Below are 21,464 nucleotides of genomic sequence, written 5' to 3'. Positions count from 1 at the left end.
CTCTACCACCTGAGCCACAGCTCCACTTCCAGCTTTTTGGCAGCAATGAGTCTCCTGGATTTTCCTACCTGGATTGGCTTTGAATCATAATCTACAGATCTCCGCCTCTTGAGTAGCTAGGATTAACAGGTGTGAGCCACTGGTGCCTAGCTTCATTTATTTTTATTCTTCCACCCGCTTGTAAACACTGAGACAACCTATAAAATTAGTGAACTATGGGGCGGGGAAGGTGGCTCAGTGGTAGAGCGCTTGCCTTGCATGCATGAGGCCCAGAAAAAAAAAAAAAAAGCTGGAAGTGGTGCTGTGGCTCAAGTGGTAGAGCACTAGTCTTGAGCTGAAGAGGTGAGGGACAGCGCCCAGGCCCAGAGTTCAGGCCCATGACTGGACCCCAAAAAAAAAAAAATTAGTGAACTAAGCCGGGCGCTGGTGGCTCACGCCTGTACTCCTAGCTACTCAGGAGGCTGAGATCTGAGGATCGAGGTTCAAAGCCAGCCCAGGCAGGAAAGTCCCTGAGACTCTTATCTCCAATAAACCACCAGAAAACTGGAAGTGGCGCTGTGGCTGAAGCAGTAGAGCACTCACCTTGAGCCTTACAGGGACAGCGCCCAGGCCGAGTTCAAGCCCCACGACCAACCAAAAAAAAAAAAGTTAGTGAACTCATAAACAACTCTTCCTTTACCTCACAGACTCCTTTTATGCCTCGCTGCTTGGTACTGCATCACGTGGCCCTGTCTGTGTGAAGGCTGGGAGAGCTTCTTTCCAACCCACCACATAAGTATCAAGGGGAAGGCCAACAGCGCGGCCGCTCCATGTGGAAGCAGCATTTCTAGCTAGGTATAATGCTTGCTGACTGGCTTCTTCTCTACAGGTTAGAAGGCACGCAGCTCCATTTATGAAAGAAAAGTAATTTTCTTTTTGTTTGTCATGGGGCCTGAGCACTGTCCCTGAGTTCTTTTGCTCAAGGCTAGCATTCTACCACATTGAGCCACAGTGCCACTTTCAGTTTTCTGGTGATTAATTGGAAATAAGAGTCTCAGGGAAGGCTGAGAATGTGCCTTAGTGGTAGAGTGCTTGTCTAGCACACATGAAGCCCTGGGTTCCGTTCCTCAGTACCACATACATAGAAAAAGCAAGCTGGGCCCCAGTGGCTCACGCCTGTAATCCTAGCTACTCAGGAGGCTGAGATCTGAAGATCGCGGTTCAAAGCTAGCCCAGACAGAAAAGTCTGTGAAACTCTTATCTCCAATAAACCACCAGAAAACTGGAAGTGGCGCTGTGGTCAAGTGGTAGAGTGCTAGCCTTGAGCTGAAGAGCTGAGGAACAGCGCCCAGGCCCAGAGTTCAAGCCCCATGAACAACAAAAAAAGAAAAAAGAAAAAGCTGGAAGCAGTGCTGTGGCTCAAGTGGTAGAGAGCCTTGAGCAAAAGAAGCTCAGGGACAGCGCCCAGGCCCTGAGTTCAAGCCCCAGGAGTAGCAAAAAATAAATACAAAAAGTCTAGGGGCTGGGAAGATGGCTCAATGGTAGAGTGCTTGCCTTGCATGCATGAGGCCCTGGGTTCGATTCCTCAGTACCACATAAGCAAAAAGAAAAAAGCCGGAAGTGGTGCTGTGGCTCAAGTGATAGAGCGCTAGCCTTGAGCTGAAGAGCTGAGGGACAGTGCCCAGGCCCAGAGTTCAAGCCCCACGACCGGACCCAAAAAAAAAAAAAAAAAGTCTAAGGGACTTTCCTGACTAGGCTGGCTTCTAACCTCAATCCTCAGATCTCAGCCTCCTGAGTAGCTAGGATGACAGGCGTGAGCCACCAGCGCTCGGCTCCATTGTTGTTGTTGCTGTTGTTAAAGGCCTTCAGAGAAGCAGCTCTCCCTAAAGTCAGTAGAAGAACAGAGGAGGGACAAAAGCGGCAAGGAGGAAAGGCACAGGGGGGAATCTGCAGACCTGACTTTCCGAGGAAGGATGACATTCATTTTCCAGGCAGGAAGAATAGCCTGGACACAGAGGTGTAAGCCCCCACCCCCAATAAAAATAAAGGTTGGAGTGTGGATTAAGTAGCCCTCTATCTTCCTAGTAAGTACAAAGCCCTCAGTTCAACCCTCATTGTCCCCAATTGAGTGACTAATTTAGGTTGTGGAGGTATAGCCCAGTGGTAGAGCATCCAGCAGACTGAGAGCCCAAGGGAAATCCTGGCATCTTCGCTATGGACTTGTGGAGGTGAGAAATTAAAGACAGTGATGTGCACGGGAACTCACATCCCATTTCCCACTCCTCTTAAATGACAGAAATCGGAAATCATTTCTGGCGGGAGGCTGCAGCTTGTGGTCACCAGGTGGCGCTAGAGGTTCATGGCTCCCTTTGGACTGAAAGGTTCTGATTTGAGACGCGTCCAGTCATTCCTTCAGCACATCCGTAGCTAGCGGCCTGCCACAGGCTGGGTTTGGGGCTGGGTCGCTAGAGCAATCAAATGAGAAACACAGACTCATCTCAATGTGTTCCCAGGGGCTAGAGACAGTGAAGGCACCCAGAGTGACTCTGGCCAGAGAAGACGGTTGCAGGGCTGATGGCAACAAGCCCATCTGGCCAGGAGTGGCTTCCAGCACTCTGGGTCCAGCCCGTGGTGGAGAGAGACCCATCAGCCCTGTGGGCTCTTGAGCTGCTCAGTGGCCCGAGCAGGTGACGGGGTGTGGTGATTGCATTGTGCAGGGTCTTTATGCCTTCTTTGGAAGGGTGGAGGAAGCAGCAGCACAGTACTAGGAAGGGGAGATGGAGGCTGGAACAAACTGGAAAAACATGTCAGCGTAGCCTACCCCGACAGTCTGTTGTTCTCTCTCCACATCTATTTGGAGGCCTGTGTGTGTGTGTGTGTGTATGCGCACGCACACCCGCACGCACACTGAGAATGGAACCCAGGGCCTCGCACAGGCCAGGCACGTAGTTCTTCCAGTAAGCTCCTACATTCTTGGTCAGTTGCCAGGTCACCTGGTCGAGGCTTGCAGAGCTGCCAGAGCACGCAGGGTGGGGGCAGAGCCTCGTGAGGGCCGGCGCTCGCCCAGACAGGGAGGATATAGGTCGGTGCGGGAGTCGGGAGCCGAAGAGTAGAACCAGCTAGTGAACATCCTGAGGGTTCTCTGCAGCAGGAAATGGGACAGAGAAAGGCACTGACCGATCCTGCAGGAGTGGCTGAAGAGTCCAGGCGTGGCCGCCCTCATGGCCTGGACCGGGATGTGGGAGAAAAGAGCAGAGCAAAGAAAAGAACCTGCGACCTGGCAGCTGGCAGGCGTGGGGGTGGGCAAGGCCTGGCAGCTGGCAGGTGTGGGGGTGGGCAAGGCCTGGCAGCTGGCAGGTGTGGGGGTGGGCAAGGCCTGGCAGCTGGCAGGTGTGGGGGTGGGCAAGGCCTGGCAGCTGGCAGGTGTGGGGGTGGGCAAGGCCTGGCAGCTGGCAGGTGTGGGGGTGGGCAAGGCCTGGCAGCTGGCAGGTGTGGGGGTGGGCAAGGCCGAGCCAAAGACGGCGACGAGGTTTGGAGGTGACTTCCGGTCGCTTCCAGGACTGGCAAGCTGCCCGAGCTCCGCCCCCTTGCCCCCCACCTGTTTCCGGTGTGTTCCTCCTCTGTGCAAACGTGACCCCCTGCAGTCCCCCTGGGGTTGCTCCGAGTCCCTGGGTCTGGCTGGGGACTGAGGGGCTCCCACAGACACCCCTCTACCCCCCCCCCCCCCCCCCCCCCGTCTAGGGGCAGGGAGAAGCATCGGAGGTGACAGGAGACCTTGGGGTCAGGAGTTCGGGGTATGGGGGTCCTAATATCTCTTGTTGTGATCACACTGGAGCCAGGCACCCCCAGGACTGGACCCCACTCACAGGCCTGGCTCCATGTCCCCTGGGTCTTTCTCTCTCCTGGTTGCCGGGATCTCCAGCTCCCCGGAGATTGCTGGGACTGTCACACAGCCCATCCACTCCCCCCTTCATCCCCCTGCCCCCCCAGTCCCAGGACCCCGGGATGGACGCTCCACAGCCTATTCTACCCAACACCAGGACACGCAGCTCCTGTCACCGCCAGCCTGGGCCCCATGAGCCCCATGATGGTCACCCCGCACCCGCTAAGCTCCTTCCTTTGGAGGCCAGCCCGCTGTCTGTGGCTCCTCCCAACTCTGCCCTTTCTCCACCATGGAAGGGTCGCAAGGCCTGCAGGCTCATTGGTGGCCCAGCTCCTCACTCACCCGGGAGGAGGAGCCAGGTGTCCAGGAAGCCCCGCATACCTTCGCACATTTCCGGTGCTTGGCCCAGATGACCTGGGATTTGTTTCCTGTCTGTCTCTCACTTCCACCCCCCTCCCCCCAGCGGGCCACCTCCCACCCCATTGATGGTTGTGCCAGTCCTGGGGCTTGAACTCAGACCCTCATGTTCCAACTTTGTGGTAAGCCAGACTTAGGAAGATGGAATACGGAGTATTTATTACACAGCAGGCCGCAGCCACCCAAATACACATACCACAGCTAGGAAACGGTCCAGAGAGGAAAGAAAGAACAAAAGCAATGCCACCACTACCAAAACTCCAACTCAGCTCCAATGGAGAGCTGGATTAGGACACCATGATGACTGGAGACAAGCCGGAAGGCAGGATACAGGCGCGGTCACGGAGACACACGTGGTATGGAGAAATGGTGGCTAGGCTGGCCCGGGCCTAAGAAGGTCAGCACAGGGGGCAGATCCTCAGGAAGTTCCCAGTCCCAGGCACTGGACTGACAGATTCAGTAACTATCAGCCAAGGGCCCGCCCTGCCTGCAGGGGTCCAGGCAGGTGATTGATGGGGGGGGTTTCCTCCCCCCAGCATGAAGATGCCAGACCTATAATCTACCATGTGGCCAGTATGGTACTGGCTAGACCTGACCTCCTTGCTTCCACTTAGCTTCCCTACACACTTTACCACTTGAACCACTTCCGGCTTAATTGAAGATAAGAGCCCAGGGACAGACACTGGTGGCTTGTACCTGTCATCCTAGTACTCAGGAAGCTGAGATCTGAGGGTCGTAGTTCAAAGCAGCCCAGGCAGGAAAGTCTATGAGACTCTTATGTCCAATTAATCACCAGAAAACTAGAAATGGCGCGGTGGCTCAAAAGTTAAGAGCACTAGCTTTGAGCAAAAGAACTCAGGGAGGGGCTGGGAAGGTGGCTCAGTGGTAGAGCGCTTGCCTTGCACGCATGAGGCCCTGGGTTTGATTCCTCAGCACCACATAAGCAAAAAGAAAAAAGCCGGAAGTGACGCTGTGGCTCAAGTGGTAGAGCGCTAGCCTTGAGCTGAAGAGCTGAGGGACAGTGCCCAGGCCCAGAGTTCAAGCCTCACAACTGGGAGAGAGCTAGGCCCTGAGTTCAAGCCCCACAACAGACAAAAAAAAAAGTCTCACACGTTTATATGCCAGGCTGGCTTCAAACTGACGGCTCAGCTCTCTACTTCCTGAGCAGCTAGGATTACAGCCATGAGCCGCCATGCTTGACTCTCCACCTTCATTTTTTTTTGCTTTGTTGGTCGCGGGTCTTGACTCTGGGCCTGGACACTGTCCCTCAGCTCTTCAGCTCAAGGCGAGTGCTCTACCACTTGAGCCACAGCACCACTTCCAGCTTTCTGGTGGTTCACTGGAGGTAAGAATCTCATGGACTTTCCTGCCAGGGCTGGCTTTGAACCTCGATCTGAATCTCAGCCTCCTGAGCAGCTAGGATTACAGGGGTGAGCCACCAGCGCCTGGCTCCATCTCCATTTTTGAAGGAATTTTCCTGTCCATTTTCTCTTTTCTCCACTCACCCTCCCACACAGTCAGCTCCCAGGATTCCTCCCAGCTTCCCCGAAGGCCCCCCAGGCCTTTCCTAAAGCGATTCCTCCCCCCCACACCTCCCAGCCTCCCCCTCCCAGCACCAATCAGTTTGTCTAAGCCAAGCACTTGGTGGTGTGTGTGTGTGTGTGTGTGTGTGTGTGTGGGTGCAAGCCCTGGCGACCTTCCTGACCTTCCTCACGTGGGTGAAGCCGGGAATTCGGGGCACCAGAGTGCACTGAAGAGCTGGTAGGAGGCTCGCAGCCAAGGCCTGGCTGAGGACCTCTGACCTCGCCCAGCCCAGCCCGGAAGGAACTCTGCAAGGGTTCAGGAAGGAAGGAAGCGAACTATGGGAATCAGCTGGGGGGTTGGTGTTAGTTTTGCTTTTTCCCAGCTAGGACTGGACCCCGTTCCCTGCACTTGCAAACGTTCTGCCACGGAGCGACTTCCAGCCAGAGCCCTAGGTTGGCCTTCATTTTGGTTTTCTTATTTTTAACACTGTCTCTTGACGTGGTGCTAGCAGGTCTGGAATTTGTGATCCTTTCTGCCTCAGGCTTGAGTGGGAGCCCTCTCGGTTCTGTTTGCTCACCCCAGCTCCTGACTGGGAACAAAGCAGGGGAACCGAGTACTCCGCACGGTTGTGAAGGACTTGCAGATGAGCTGATAGTTGTGTGGCGGGAGGGAGGGGTGGGGGTGGGGTGAAATGGAGGGACGTGTGGCTGGGTGGGGGATGGGGGAGTGAAATGGAGGGAAGTCCATTCAAGAGGTATTTAGGAGCCAGGCTGTGGTGGCTCACACCTGTAATCCTAGTTACTCAGGAGGCTGAGATCTGAGGATTGCAGTTGGAAGCCAGACTGGGCAGGAAGTCCCTGAGACTTTTGTTTTGTTTGGGGGTTGAACTCAGGGTCTGGGCTCACTGTGATCCACAGCTCCAATTCTGGTTTCCTGATGGTTGACTGGAGATGAGAGTTGGGAGATGAGTCTTTCCTGCCTAGGCTGGCTTCCAACCACGATCCTCAGATCCCAGCCTCCTGAGTAGCTAGGATTACAGGTGTGAACTACCAGGGCCTGGCTCCCTGAGACTCTTATCTCCAAAATTCTACCCCCTCCCCCCCAAAAAAAGATGGAAGTGAGTTGTGGCTCAAGTGGTAGAGCACTGGCCTTGAGCACAAAAGAAGCTCAGGGACTGGGGCCAGGCCTTGAGTTTGCACACATGCATGCATGCGCATACACACACACACACACACACACACGCAGGTGTTTAGGTGTTTAGGAGTTGAGTGTCTGGATCTGGAAAGTGGTAGTCAGGGCAGTCAGGTAGTCAGGCAGGGAGGTAAGGACTCTGTTGAGCTCAGCTTCCTTCCCGGCTGGGCTCCGCTAGTTGTCTGCCTGTAGTACTGTTAGAAAATAATGGTGCTGAGCCAGGCATGTGGCAGCCATCTTTAATCCCAGCACTGGGGAGACGGAGGCAGAACGACTGAGTGTGAAACCAGACTAGACCTCTCAGAAAGACGGAGAAGTGCCCAGCAAGCTTCTGGAGCGCAGCATGAACTCCGTCCAGGAGCTGGTGAGCAGCCCGGGGAGGGTGGCATGGGGGACCGGCACTGGCGCGGCGCGGGGGGCGGCGGGCGCCTGCTCGAGGGAAGCGCCGGGGAGGCGGGCCTGGCGGAGGCACGACCGGGCAGGCTGACCGGCGGCCCCGCCGGGCCTGCAGGGTTGCCCGAGAGCTGGGAAAGCAGGTTTTTCCTACAGGCATTGGTGTGTGGACCGCCCTTCAAGTGTGTTTACATTCTAAGGTTTCTAGATTGTTCCACCAGATGAGGGGGAGGGAGGGCGACAAAGATCAGCGGCGGCGGCGGCCCTGCGCGCCTCGCCCTGCGGAGGCCGGGGTGGTGAGCTCGGGCTCAGCCCCGCCACGGGACCCGACCGGCTCCATCAAAATGAAAGCCTGGGGGCCGGCCGTGGCAGGCAGCCGGGCCCGGTGCACAGAGAGGGCCGTCCCCTTGAGGAGGGCGCACAGCACTGACCCCTGACCCCGGCTGTCGGGACCCAGCCCGCCCCGGCTGCGGTGCAGAAGCCGGCGCTGGGGCTCACGGTGGCGCGGGAGGCCCGAGGCCAGCCCGGCAGGGAAGCCCGACTCTGCGCTCCAACCACCACGAGTTCGAGCCCCGGGGAGCGAGCGCCGCCGCCGGCCCGCTACGGTGGCCGCGCGAACCCGCACCCAACCCGCGCCGACGCCGACAAACGAGAGCTGCGCTTTAACACGCTGCCCAGAGCGCCGAGGCGCCGCGTCCTGCTGCGCATGCGCGAGGGCGCGGGGCCGCGCGCAGGCCCGCGCGAGCGCGCTCGGGGACGGGGGTGGGGGGGTAAGAGGGAACCGCGGGCGAGCTCGCAAAACGCGAGACTTCGCGAGAGTTCCGGGCGGCGCGGGCGCGTGGTGCCCGTGGGGGAGGGGCGGGCCTGGTCGAGGGCGCAGGCGCGAGCGCGCGGCCGCGGCGGCGGTTGGGGGGGGGCGCCGCTTCCGGAAGGTTCGGGAGGCTTCTGGAAAAGGCGCCGCGCGCTGGGCGGGCCCGCGTCTATATAAGGGAGGCGCGGGGGCGGCGCGCCAGTTGCTTCTGCGTCCCGGTGTCGCTGCGCGGAGCGGTGCGGTCATTCAGCCAAGGTGAGCGGGCTCGGGCGCGGGGCCGGGATGCGGGCCGGGGCCGGGCGGGCCGGGATGGGGGCCGGGATGGGGGCCGGGATGGGGGCCGGGGCCGGGCGGGCCGGGGCTGGGGCTGGGGCTGGGATGGGGATCCAGGCCGGGGCCGGGCGGGCCGGGATGGGGGCCGGGCGGGCCGGGGCTGGGGCTGGGATGGGGATCCAGGCCGGGGCCGGGCGGGCCGGGATGGGGGCCGGGGCCGACGGCGGGCGGCGGCCTACCTGCCTACCGGACCTCCTCGGCCGCAGGGGGCCCGGCTCCCGGCCGCCGCCCCGGAGCCCGGCCGCCCTTCCCTGCGGAGCGGGCCGCGGAGCCCGGGCGGGACGGCGGGACGGCCCGGCGCGGGGCCCTGGCGGGCGCCGCCATGACGGCGGGCGCGGGGCAGGGCGGCCGTTGGGGGCTGCGGGGCTGGGGTCGGGGCCGGCGTGTCGGGGTCGGGCCGAACGGCCCCGGCGCGCACGCGCCCGGCGGCGGCCGCCCCTGGAAATGAGGTCATCCTTTGTGAGCCGGCCGCGCCGCCCCCCGCCAGGCCGGCCCGGGGCGCCCGCACGCGGCGGCGGGTCCCGGGGCGCCGCGTGGACGTGGCGCGGGTCTTGAGGCGGCTCGTGCCCTCCGCAGATGCCCGAAGAAACCCAGACCCAGGATCAGCCGATGGAGGAGGAGGAGGTCGAGACCTTCGCCTTCCAGGCGGAGATCGCCCAGTTGATGTCGCTGATCATCAACACCTTCTACTCGAACAAAGAAATCTTCCTGCGGGAGCTCATCTCCAACTCCTCGGACGTGAGTGCGCGCGCGGGGCCGGGCCTTGGTTTCAGCGGGCACTCCTCGGCCTGGGCCTCACGTGTTCTCCACCCCGCACCCCCCCCCCTTTCTTTTTTTTCTAATAATAGGCTCTGGACAAAATCCGATATGAAAGCTTGACAGATCCTAGCAAATTAGATTCTGGAAAGGAGCTGCACATCAATATCATTCCCAACAAGCAAGATCGCACCCTCACCATTGTGGATACCGGCATCGGCATGACTAAGGCCGATTTGATCAACAACCTTGGTACTATCGCCAAGTCTGGCACCAAAGCCTTCATGGAGGCTTTGCAGGCCGGTGCAGATATCTCTATGATTGGCCAGTTCGGTGTTGGATTTTATTCGGCCTATCTAGTTGCTGAGAAGGTGACTGTCATCACCAAACACAACGATGATGAGCAGTATGCCTGGGAGTCCTCGGCGGGGGGCTCGTTCACCGTGAGGACTGACACAGGTAGGCAGTGGGAGGAAGAGGTTCCTGTCAGTGGGGACGGGGAGCTGCACTGCTGGCCCCTGTGAGTGCTCTTAAGAAAACCTTGTTTAGGGCTGGGAAGGTGACTCTGGTAGAGCGCTTGCTTTGCATGCATGAGGCCTGGGTTCGATTCCTCAGCATCACATAAGAAAAAAGACAGAAGTGGTGCTGTGGCTTAAGTGGTAGAGTGCTAACCTTGAGCTGAGGGACAGTGCCCAAGCCCAGAGTTCAGGCCCCACGACCAGACCCAAAAAGAGAAAAAAAAACTTGTTTAGTCAGCTCTGGTCTCCTTCCTGTAACTAGATTTAGAAGGCTGAGGTCAGAATTGTGGTTCAAGGCCACCCCATGCAGGAATATCCATGAGACTCGTATCTTTAACCACCAAAAAGCCAGAAGTGGAGCTGTGGCTGAAGTGGTGTAGAGCACCAGCCATGAATGAAAAAGCTCAAGGACAGCCAGGTGGCAGTGGCTCACGCCTGTAATCCTACTCAGGAGGCTGAGACCCAAGAATCATCATTCAAAGCCGGCACTAGCAGAAAAGCCCCCACGAGACTTGTAAGTCTCCATGAAATGAAAAAAAGCAAAGTGGCACTGTAGCTGAAGTAGTACAGCACTACTAGCCTTGTAGTACAAAGAAACTCTGACAGCACCAAGGCCCTGAATTCAAATCTCAGGACCTGTGTTTTACAATTATTGTTCAATATAGCCAGTTCAAAAGAAACATACAATAAAATTGTGGTTTGCTCCTGTAATTCTAACTACTCAGAGATCTAAAGATGGTGACTTAAAGCCAGTCTAGGCAGAAAAGTAAGCACCCCTCAAAAATAGAAGAGGAGCTGAAGTATAGCAAAAAAATGCTCAGGGTTAGTGCCCAGGCCTTGAATTCAAGTCCCAGGACTGGCACAAAAGTAAACTGCCTGTATCTGTCTGTGAGGATTTAGGTGCTGGGAATTACATGGTGCCACAATGCTAACACAATTTTTTTTGTCGTGGGACCTGAACACAGGGCCTGGGCACTGTCCCTCAGCTCTTCAGCTCAAGGCTAGGGCTCTACCACTTGAGCCACAGCGCCACTTCAGGCATTTTCTGCTGGGTGCTAATATGATTTTTGAGGCTGGGTCCCACTAATCTAATCTTTTCTCCTCAGTCTCCCAAGAGGTCCCACTACAAGCATGGGCCACACCCAATTTGATAATGTTCTTAAGCCTTTATTTGGCTCCATTTTCCTTCTGCAGGGGAACCTATGGGCCGGGGAACAAAGGTTATCTTGCATCTGAAGGAAGACCAAACAGAATACTTGGAAGAAAGACGAATCAAGGAAATTGTGAAGAAACATTCTCAGTTCATTGGCTATCCCATTACCCTTTTTGTAAGTATTCATGTAACTGCAGAATGAATTTTCCTGTTTGTAGAGTAGCTAAGATAAATACTCTGTTCGGCAGTTTAGCCCAAACTTCAGGTGTTTACTATGCAGCCTTTTGGGAGCCTAAGCACCCTAGGTGCTGTGCCTAGCTAGGATTGCTTGAAAGATAAGTACTAATGGAGAAGCTTGTTGCAGCCACTTAATGCCACTGTGGTATCATTTTTTTTTTTTTGGTCCGGTCATGGGTCCTGAACTCAGGGCCTGGGCGCTGTCCCTCAGCTCTTCAGCTCAAGGCTAGCACTCTACCACTTGAGCCACAGCGCCACTTCCGGCTTTTTTTTCCTTTTGCTTATGTGGTACTGAGGAATCGAACCCAGGGCCTTGTGCATGCAAGGCAAGCGCTCTACCACTGAGCCACCTTCCCAGCCCATCACTGTGGTATCATGAAGCAATGTTTTCTCAAATCCATGCTTCGTGCTTACATACAGCACAAAGCAAAATGACGTTAACGGTTTGCGCTTTGGTATAATGGAGGGAGTGTTTTCAAATCTGCTTCATGCTTACAGCGTAAAGCAAAATGACTTCTGGTTTTTGAAGGTTGAGAAAGAACGTGATAAGGAGGTCAGTGATGACGAGGCTGAAGAAAAGGAGGATAAAGAGGAGGAAAAGGAAAAGGAAGAAAAGGAGTCAGATGACAAACCTGAAATAGAGGATGTTGGTTCTGATGAAGAAGAAGAAGAAAAGAAGGATGGTGACAAGAAGAAGAAGAAGAAAATTAAGGAAAAGTACATTGATCAGGAAGAACTCAATAAGACAAAGCCAATTTGGACCAGAAACCCTGATGATATCACTAATGAGGAGTACGGAGAGTTCTATAAGAGCTTGACCAATGATTGGGAAGATCACCTGGCAGTGAAAGTAAGTGACCAATGAATGAGCACTGGAAAATGAGTCTTGTCTGGCTCAAAGTGAAAACGCTCTCCTTGAGCTCAAACACATCTCTAACAGCTCATTGCCCAGCTGTTGATGCTGAACATTGTGTTTTGTTGCAGCATTTCTCCGTCGAAGGACAGTTGGAATTCAGAGCTCTTCTTTTTGTCCCGCGACGCGCTCCTTTTGATCTATTTGAAAATAGAAAGAAAAAGAACAACATTAAGCTGTATGTCCGCAGAGTTTTCATCATGGATAACTGTGAGGAGCTGATCCCTGAGTATCTGAGTGAGTATGAGCAGGGAGACTGTTTCTGCTTAAAGCCTCTCATCTCCAGGTTCTTTTGAGGGTCTTATGTTTTGTCCTCCAAGTGACCAGTGCCTTGTCTTTTTTTGCAGACTTCATCCGAGGGGTGGTGGACTCTGAGGATCTCCCTCTAAATATTTCCCGTGAAATGTTACAACAAAGCAAAATTCTGAAAGTTATCAGGAAGAATTTGGTCAAAAAATGCCTAGAATTGTTCACTGAGTTGGCAGAAGATAAAGAGAACTACAAGAAGTTTTATGAACAGTTCTCTAAAAATATAAAGGTGAGTGGATATGTAGTTGGTTTTCAAACAGGCCTTTTTGTTTTTTTTTTTTTGGTCAGTCGTGGAACCTGAACTGTGGGCCTGGGCGCTGTCCCTGAGCTCTTCAGCTCAAGGCTAGCGCTCTACCGCTTGAGCCACAGCGCCATTTCTGGCTTTCTGCTTAAGTGGTGCTGAGGAATGGAACCTAGGGCCTCATGCATGCAAGGTAGACACTCTACCACTGAGCCACCTTCCCACCCCTGGGCCTCATTGTTCTAAAAAAAAAAAAAAAAATTGTCCTTTCAGCTTGGAATCCATGAGGACTCCCAGAATCGGAAGAAGCTTTCTGAGCTCTTACGCTACTACACCTCTGCTTCTGGGGACGAGATGGTTTCTCTAAAGGACTACTGCACCAGGATGAAGGAAAACCAGAAGCACATCTATTACATCACAGGTAGTGGATGGGCTGGGGGGAGGTGTTAGTCATCTGTTGGTTCTTGTAGCTTTAAAGAGGCCATGGATATTTTTGCCCTAACATAAACTAGATGATGATGAGATGAAGCAAAGCATCTGACCCCTAGGAAATGAGTGAAAGAGGAACTTTGAAATGCATTTCAGGTGAAACCAAGGACCAGGTGGCTAACTCTGCCTTCGTGGAGCGCCTGCGCAAGCATGGCTTGGAAGTGATCTACATGATCGAGCCCATCGACGAGTACTGTGTCCAGCAGCTCAAGGAGTTTGAGGGGAAGACGTTAGTGTCAGTCACCAAAGAGGGCTTGGAACTCCCAGAAGATGAAGAGGAGAAGAAAAAACAGGAAGAGAAAAAGACAAAGTTTGAAAATCTGTGCAAGATCATGAAAGACATCTTGGAGAAGAAGGTTGAAAAGGTGTGTTTTAATACCCACAGGCAATGTTTTCTGATCACTATTCCTACAGCGGTCAACTACCACCATCTTTTTTGTAGATCTTAGCTTCCAAATAGTACTGATGCCTACACTTAAAGATGAAGTACTTCAGACCCATTCATACTTGAGCTCCTATTTTATTCCTTTTAGAGAAGTCTTGAAAGATTCAAAAATGTTTCTAGGCATAATCACCACGGGGCTTTCAATTACAGGTTGTCGTGTCAAACCGATTGGTGACGTCCCCATGCTGCATTGTCACGAGCACGTACGGCTGGACGGCGAACATGGAACGAATCATGAAGGCCCAAGCCCTTCGAGACAACTCAACCATGGGCTACATGGCAGCAAAGAAACACCTGGAGATCAATCCCGATCACTCCATTATTGAGACCTTGAGACAGAAGGCAGAAGCTGACAAGAACGACAAGTCTGTGAAGGATCTGGTCATCCTGCTCTATGAAACGGCGCTCCTGTCCTCCGGCTTCAGCCTGGAGGATCCACAGACCCATGCGAACCGCATCTACAGGATGATTAAACTCGGGCTAGGTAAGACACTGCAGGCTAGGGCAGTACAGGAACGGAAGCCTCTGGAGGCAGAAGTTAATTTGGGCCAAACTGGATTTCTCACCTTGCTTTTTTTGGGATCTTAATCTGTTTATTTGTGGGGATAATAGAACAAGAGTGGGGTCTGGGAAGGTGGCTCAGTGGTAGAGTGCTTGCCTTGCATGCCTGAGGCCCTGGGTTCCATTCTTCAGCACCACATAAGCAGAAAAAAAAGCCGGAAGTGGTGGTATGGCTCAAGTGGTAGCGTGCTAGCCGTGAGCTGAAGAGCTGAGGGACAGTGCCCAGGCCCAGAGTTCAGGCCTCACGACTGGACCCCCCCCCCCCCAAAAAAAGAGAATGCCAGCCATGTCAGATTGCTTAATTGTTTTTAAGAGCTAATAGATCATATTTCCCACAAAGGTATTGATGAGGATGACCCCACCGCCGATGACACCAGTGCGGCCGTGGCAGAGGAGATGCCACCTCTGGAAGGAGACGACGATACCTCACGCATGGAGGAAGTGGACTAGGCCCGGCGAGCTCCACACTCACCTTCATTCCCTCTGATAATATCCCCAGGATTTTGTTTATTTTTGTTAACATTTAAAAAGTCTGTATAGCATGGCAACTACTTAAAGGGGAGGATGAGATTTCTTTCTACTTGTGATACTGTGACACCGTAGGCGAAGCAGATTAGTAAGGCTTTTTTCTAGTTTCACCTTGGTTTGGACAGGTGAAGATGTTTGTTGTAAGCTCTAACGTGACCGGTTTATGGTCTCAAGTGTTTAGCTATTAAGCCAGATTCCTTAGCAGACCAAATCTTTTGTCATTGGTGTGTTCTGACACATTATCTTGATGTTTAAAGAAATGTTTTTGTTGAAATGGCTTGAGTTTCATCAGAGAGGGTCCAATTAGTTTTCCATCCCTTGTAGTTAATGCTGCATGTGCTAGTCCTCTAGAAATATGTGTTAGGCTGACACAACTTGATGGAACTCCAGGGCTTGTTTTCCAAAGAAAAGTGTATTTAGAGAAATACAAACTTCCCTAGATGTTGTGTTTAAAAAACATTAAAGCCACTCAGCAGCAGAGCTTGTGTGTGATGTAGTGCACTCCCAGTGTGCTTTAAAAGGTAGCAAATATAGATGAGTTAAAACGGTGGAAGTGTCTTTATTATGGAGTAGAGTTTCTATCTTGCTGCTTAGAAGGATCTGTTTCAAGCTGGGTTGGTGGCCCACACCTGTCATTGGAGCTACTCAGGAGGCTGAGATCTGAGGATCATGGTTCAAACCCAGCCCAGGTAGGAAAGTCCATGCTGCATCTCCAGTTAAGTGAAGTTGTGACTCAGGTAGTACAAGTATCATGCTTGAATTGAGACAGTGACAGTGTCTAGGTCCCATCCCAGTCCTGGGATCAAAGTGCATGCTTAAAAGAACAAGACCCACAGCCAAACAACACAGAAAAACTATTAAGTGGGCGTGAAGCAGCATACCTGTAATCTTGGCTGAAGCCAAATGGAGTCATTCTGGGCAATGTACTTTTCTTGCTAGTCCTGGGGCTTGAACTCAGCCTGGGTCCTGTCCCTGAGCTGCTTTTGCTCAAGGTGAGCATTCTTACCACTTGTGCCACAGTGCCACGTCCCATAAAAATCTCAACCTGCTTTTGCCATGTATCAGTTCAAAGCCAGCCTGCGCTTCAGTTAACTGCCAAAAAAAGGTGCTGTGTGGCTCCAGAGGTAGAGAGCTAGCTCAGGAACAGGTCCCAAGGTCCTGAGATCAAGGCCTACAACCAGCCAAAAAGACATTGTTGATCTTCACCAAAGGTAGAAAAGGTGTGGACATGGGTGGTAGTGATAATTACACAACTGAACTGCACCTCTCAAGTGCACACTTCAGTAGGCACTGGTGGCTCACACCTGTAATTGTAGCTACTCAGGAAGCTGCTATCAGGATCACTGGTTTGAAGCTGAAAGAAAAGCTATGGCACGAGTAGAAACCAGCACCAGAAGACAGGGCTTGGAGCCGTGGGTCGAGCGGTAGAGCAAAGTAGAGCTGCAGTGTACCCTCTGGGACCCTGCTGAGATGAATCCTGCTTAGATGAGCGGAAACATCAACCCCTGCTTCCTTGTCCTGCCAGAAAGGTGCTGCCACTAAGCTACACCAAGGTCCTGAGTTGGCTTTTTTTTTTTTTGTCGGTCGTGGGGCTTGAACTCTGGGCCTGGGCGCTGTCCCTAAGCTCTTCAGCTCAAGGCGAGCGCTCTACCACTTGAGCTACAGCGCCACTTCCCGTTTTCTGGTGGTTTATTGGAGATAGGAGTCTCACAGTCTCTCTTGCCTGGGCTGGCTTTGAACCACGATCCTCAGATCTCAGCCTCCTGAATAGCTAGGATTACAGGTGTGAGCCACCAGCGCCCGGCCTGAGTTGGCTTTTTTGTTGTTGGTCATGGTGCTTGAACTCAGCCTGAGCCAAGCTCTTCAGCTCAAGGCGAGTGCTCTATCACTTAAGCCTCAGCACCTTTTCTGGTGGTTCATGTTTTCTGGAGATGAGTCATGCATGGACTTTCCTGCCTAGGCTGGCTTTGAACCGTTATCCTCAAGGTCTGTCTCCTGAGTAGGATTGTGGGTGTGAGCCACCAGCGCCCAGCTGTTCTTTTTTTCTTGCCAGTTGTGGGGCCTGATGAACTTCCACCTGGGCTGGGCGCTGTCCCTCAGCTCTTCAGCTCAAGGCTAGCGCTCTACCATGAGCCACAGCGCCACTTCCGGCTTTTTTCTTTTTGCTTATGTGGTGCTGAGGAATCGAACCCAGTGCCTCAGGCATGCAAGGTAAACGCTCTACCACTGAGCCACCTTCCCAGCCCTCACAGCGCCACTTCTGACTTTTTCTCCTTTATGTGGTGCTGAGGAATGGAACCCAGGGCCTCAGGCATGCAAGGCAAGTGCTCTACCAGTGAGCCACCTTCCCCCCTGTTCTTTTTCTAGTAAAGTCACTATTTTACCCAGGTTGGTCTTCAACTCTTGGGCTCACATGTTTCTCCTGCCTTTGCTTCTCAATTGCTGGAACTATGAGCTACACCTCTACTCTCTGGGAATTTTGGGGGATTGGGGATCAGGGCAGTCTCACCGAGGATCTCAAGCTCTGCAGCACTGGCGGGCTGGCCCCAGCCCGCAGTGGCTCTGCCCCAGCTGGCTCTGCCCGCGTGAGGTCAGATCACCACGTTCCAAACTGGTCATCCGCACCTTGATGTTCCCATTTCCTTACCAAGACCCCGTGATTGGCTGAGTCCAAGTCATGGGTCTGTCCCAGAGACAAGGGGGAAGAGACATGTGTCCAGAAGGCTTCAGGAAGCAGGGTTTAGGGGTTTTGTGCCAGTCTCAGCTTGAGCTTGGGTGCTGTCCCTGTACTTTTGTGCTCAAGGCTAATTCTATCACCTTGAGCCATGGCTCAGTTTCCAGCTTTTTGTTGGAGATGAGTCTCTGGGTACCGGGGAGGCTGAGATCTGAGGATTGCCGTTCAAAGCCAGCGGGGGCAGGAAAGTCTGAAATTCTGATCTCTGATAAGCCACCAGAAAACTGGAAGTGGCTCTAGCTCAAGCAGTAGAATGCTCGCCTTAAGCTGAAGAGCTGAGGGATAGCACTCAGGCCCAGAGTTCAAGCCCCACGACTGACCAAAAACAGAAAGGTCTCTGGGCTGGGAAGGTGGCTCAGAGGTAGAGTGCTTGTCTCACATGCAGGAGGCTCTGGAAGTGGTGCTGTGGCTCATAGTGGTAGAGCTGAAGAGCTCAGGCCCAGAGTTCAAGCCACATGACCAAAAAGTTTCATGGATTTCCTTGCCTGGCCTTAAACCATGATCCTCAGATCTCAGCCTCCTGAGTGGGATTATATAAGTGAGCCACTGGCTGGCTGAGAAAATATTTTCTGACAAACCCTAGCAGTTCTTGCATTCTCCGCATCTTTCCCTGTTTTGTGGTGGGAATGTGGCCCTGACCGCGCATGCTGGCCAGCCCTTGTCCACCGACCCCGGCCTGGCCTGGCCGGCTTTTGGTGGCAGACTGCCTCTGAGCCTGGGAAGGGAGACCCAAACCCCATTTATTCCCTGCTGTCTCGGTGCTCAGGCCAGGTACCTGGCTCATTGGTGGCCCGAATGAGAAGTTGGTTAAGTGCAACTGGTATTTTTTTCCCTTCCTGTATGGATGACAATTGAATAATTTCGTGTTATTTAGGAAACATGTTCCTCCTCCCGTTCAGCTTCCCATCTCTTCAGACCTTTAAAAAATAATGGCAGATTCATCTTCCATGGGAAGAAACGTCACCTCACCTCCCTGGGAAGAACATTCTGGAAAGCCACGTTCTTGATGAGTCACTGAGTATTAATAGCACCACCAAAATCTGAACAAAGATTCCATTATGTGAGTGCAGAGGCGGTGGGGGCGCAGCGCCGCCAGCCGGGCGTGCCGTGCAACATTCCCATGAAAGTTCCAGAGCTGAAAATGTCCACCTTAAGCCAGCTGCTGGAGGCTCACACCTGTAATCCCAGCTGTCAGGAGGCTGAGATCTGAGGATCATGCTTTCAGGTCGGCCTCCCGGAAGGACTCCATGAGACGGACAGGTTAAAGTGGAGCCGTGGCTCAAGTGACAGAGCGCCCACTTTGAGCAAGGGATCTCAGTGCCCAGGCCCTGAGTTCAAGCCCCACAAGGCCAGCAAAAACAACGTATTTTCGGTAGTTGGTTGGGCAGGAGGAGCGTGTGGGAGCGAAGCAGATGTTTCCCACTGTAGGGTGCCCGGGAGGCAGCCCGGAGGAGCACCTGGGGCTGCTCAGGTGTGGGGTGAGCGGTGCTGGGCCGGTCGGGGCCTGGTGCAGGACGGCGCTCGGCTGAGAATGGAGAGGCTGAGGGCAGCCACGGGGAAGGGGTTGGAGGGCTCGGTGTCCTGCAGCCCCGGTGGGAAGGAGTCCGCCGGACTGGGCGGCACGCAGGGCAGGTGCACCCCTTCTCACCCTCACGTGGAAGGCCTGTGGGAGGGGCAGGCGCTCTCCAGAAGCTGCCCTGAGGGGGGTCGCCGTGGGGACCCCTGTGACCTCACCGGGGCCTGGGCCCCAGGACCCCGCCGCCGCCACCTCCTCGTGGGAGCAAGATGGACGTCCCATCCTGGAGGTAAGGCTGGAGCGCTCCCCTCCACCCAGGGGCAAGCCCAATTTGGGGCTCCCTTCCTGGGAACAGTGTGAGTGTGGACAGTGGGGTCCACCAGCAGGCAGGTGCAAGGCTAGGGGGGCCAGGTGTATGGCACCCCCCACCCCCACCCCATGTACCTCTTCCCGTGTGCTCTAAGCCGTCCTGGAGGTTGCTGGGTGGAGGATGGCGGGTGGATGGAGGATGGCCTCCAGCAGCCAAGGAGGCCCCTGCCCACTTTGTGTGACTAAGGGTGTGGACCCCCAAGAGAGAAGAAGTGCTCCTGCGGGATGAGAACGGGACCCCACCTCCCAGATCCTGCAGTGGGGGGCCTGGCTGTGAGGGGGGCGGGAAGGCGCCTCAGGTCTGCACCCTGGGCCTGCGGAGCGGCTGTGGCCTGGGCTGCGGCCCTGCCTGTGGGCAGGGGGCCCATGCGGAGCTGGCCCCTCGGTCCCCGGCTGCAAGCCCACGGAGGATTCTAGGGCATCTGGGAATTAGTCCTGGCCATTGGTGCCGTCTGGGAGGGCTCAGGTGTTTTTCCAAAGTGAAATAAAATTGCATCGAAGTGAACTAGAATTGCATTGGAGCAGCTTACTGTCCAGCAAGGACTGCTTTCTGTTTGTACAAGTTTTGTTTTGTTTTTGTTGGTTGTAGGGCTTGAACTCAGGGCCTGGGCTCTGTCCCTGAGCTTCTTTGTGCTCAAGGCTAGCACTCTGCTACTTGAGCCACAGCGCCACTTCTGGCTTTTTCTAAGTAAGTTAATGGAAATAAGAATCTTATGGAAGCCTGGCACTGGTGGCTCACGGCTGTAATCCTAGCTACTCAGGAGCCTGAGATCTGAGGATCATTTCGGTTCAAAGCTAGGATGACAGGCGAGAGCCACTGGCGTCACCCAGCTCTGCTAGGGCACCTTCGTGATCAGAGGGATTCTGAGAAAAACTTGGTTCACCCTCAGGCACTGTGACCTTCCCCTCAGGAGCTTTCCTCCTACCCACCCACCAGAGAAGGTTGGTTTGTCCTTCAGAGCTTACTCAGCACACTGTAGAATTTGAGTTGTTTTTCGGAGCCATCAGAGATGGGAAATTGTAGCCTAAAAGAAATAATACATTGTTAATCCTTTTAATTTTTTTAGTTTAAATTTATTCTTGTGCAAATTCTAGGGCTTAAACTCCGGCTCTGACCCTTCTGCTGGGCTTTTTCACTCTATATTGGCATTCTACCACTTGAGCCACAGGTCCTCTTCTGGCTTTTTGGGTGGTTAATTGGTTCAAAGCCAGCCTGAGCTTTGAACCCTGACCCTCAGATCTCAGCCTCCTGAGTTAGCTGGGATTATAGGTGTGAGCCACCAGTTCTTAGCTGTTACTCCTTTCTAATATTCCAGGCGAGTGTGTGTACATATATACACATATATACGTATATATCATATATATGTGATATATTGTTCTATAATTATATATTGTTATATATCACATCTAGTTTATATACATGAGACATACTTGGTTTTTGTTTTTGTGTATGTGGTGCTGAGGAATTGAACCCAGGGCCTCATACATACTAGGCAAGCGCTCTACCACGAAGCCACATTCCCAGCCCCTTATGAGACATATTTGGAAATGTCGGGTTCGGCTACAATGCGCAGTGGCTGTGGTGAGCGCTTGCCTACAACACATGAGGGGCCCCAGCACCGCAGAAACAAACGATCTGGTCAAAATATTACCGAGTATGAGCCGGGCGCTGGTGGCTCCACCTATAATCCTACTCAGGAGGCTGAGATCTGAGGATCATGGTTCAAAGCCAGCCTGGGCAGAAATGTTCGGGGGACTCTTATCTCCAACGAACCACTAGAAAACCAGAAGTGGCGCTGTGGCTCAAATGGCAGAGCAGTAGCTTGGAGTGAAAAAGGTAAGGAACAGTGTTTAGGTTCTGAGTCAAGGCTCCCAGCACCACAGAACCTAAAGCAAAGCAGAGCAGAAAGTTACGACCAATAATATGAAGATGTTAAGCTTAGAAAAATGCCGGGGGGCGGGGGGGGGGGGGGATGTGTGATTTGCACACTGGATACAGGGCTTGCTGCTCCCTCCGAAGGCGTGTCCTCCAGACTCACCAGCTCTGTGTGTCTGTTTAGAAGAATTCTGTCTTAGATGAGAACTAATGGTTTCTGCGTGCTGACCCTGGCTGAGAATAGGGAGAAGCTGGATCTGGAAGGAGTGCCCAGTGTGTGTGTGTGTG

The 21,464-nt window shown here is 53.8% G+C and overlaps 2 protein-coding genes across 2 annotated transcripts in view; one reads left to right on the top strand and one right to left on the bottom strand.

Moving 5' to 3' along the window:
- Positions 1-8,146: 8,146 nt before the first annotated feature.
- Positions 8,147-21,464, bottom strand: part of Dync1h1 (dynein cytoplasmic 1 heavy chain 1) — a 102,477-nt gene continuing 89,159 nt past the window's right edge. Inside the window, exon 79 of the mRNA XM_042696925.1 lies at positions 8,147-8,183. The gene's annotated coding sequence lies outside the window, so the exon portion shown is untranslated. The remainder of the gene's footprint in view (positions 8,184-21,464) is intronic.
- Hsp90aa1 (heat shock protein 90 alpha family class A member 1) lies at positions 8,320-15,226 on the top strand. Its single transcript, XM_042696926.1, has 11 exons — positions 8,320-8,453; positions 9,108-9,269; positions 9,380-9,746; positions 11,000-11,133; positions 11,725-12,045; positions 12,180-12,345; positions 12,456-12,646; positions 12,932-13,079; positions 13,244-13,512; positions 13,743-14,076; positions 14,494-15,226. Exons 2-11 carry the CDS (start codon positions 9,108-9,110, stop codon positions 14,601-14,603), a joined length of 2,202 nt encoding a protein of 733 aa, XP_042552860.1. The 5' UTR covers positions 8,320-8,453; the 3' UTR covers positions 14,604-15,226.

The sequence above is a fragment of the Dipodomys spectabilis genome, unplaced genomic scaffold (genome assembly GCF_019054845.1).
Source record: "Dipodomys spectabilis isolate Male_0828 unplaced genomic scaffold, ASM1905484v1 ptg000212l, whole genome shotgun sequence".
Classification (NCBI taxonomy): domain Eukaryota; kingdom Metazoa; phylum Chordata; class Mammalia; order Rodentia; family Heteromyidae; genus Dipodomys; species Dipodomys spectabilis.
The sequence above is the reverse complement of the archived record's forward strand: the minus strand, read 5'-3'. Positions and strand labels throughout refer to the sequence as shown.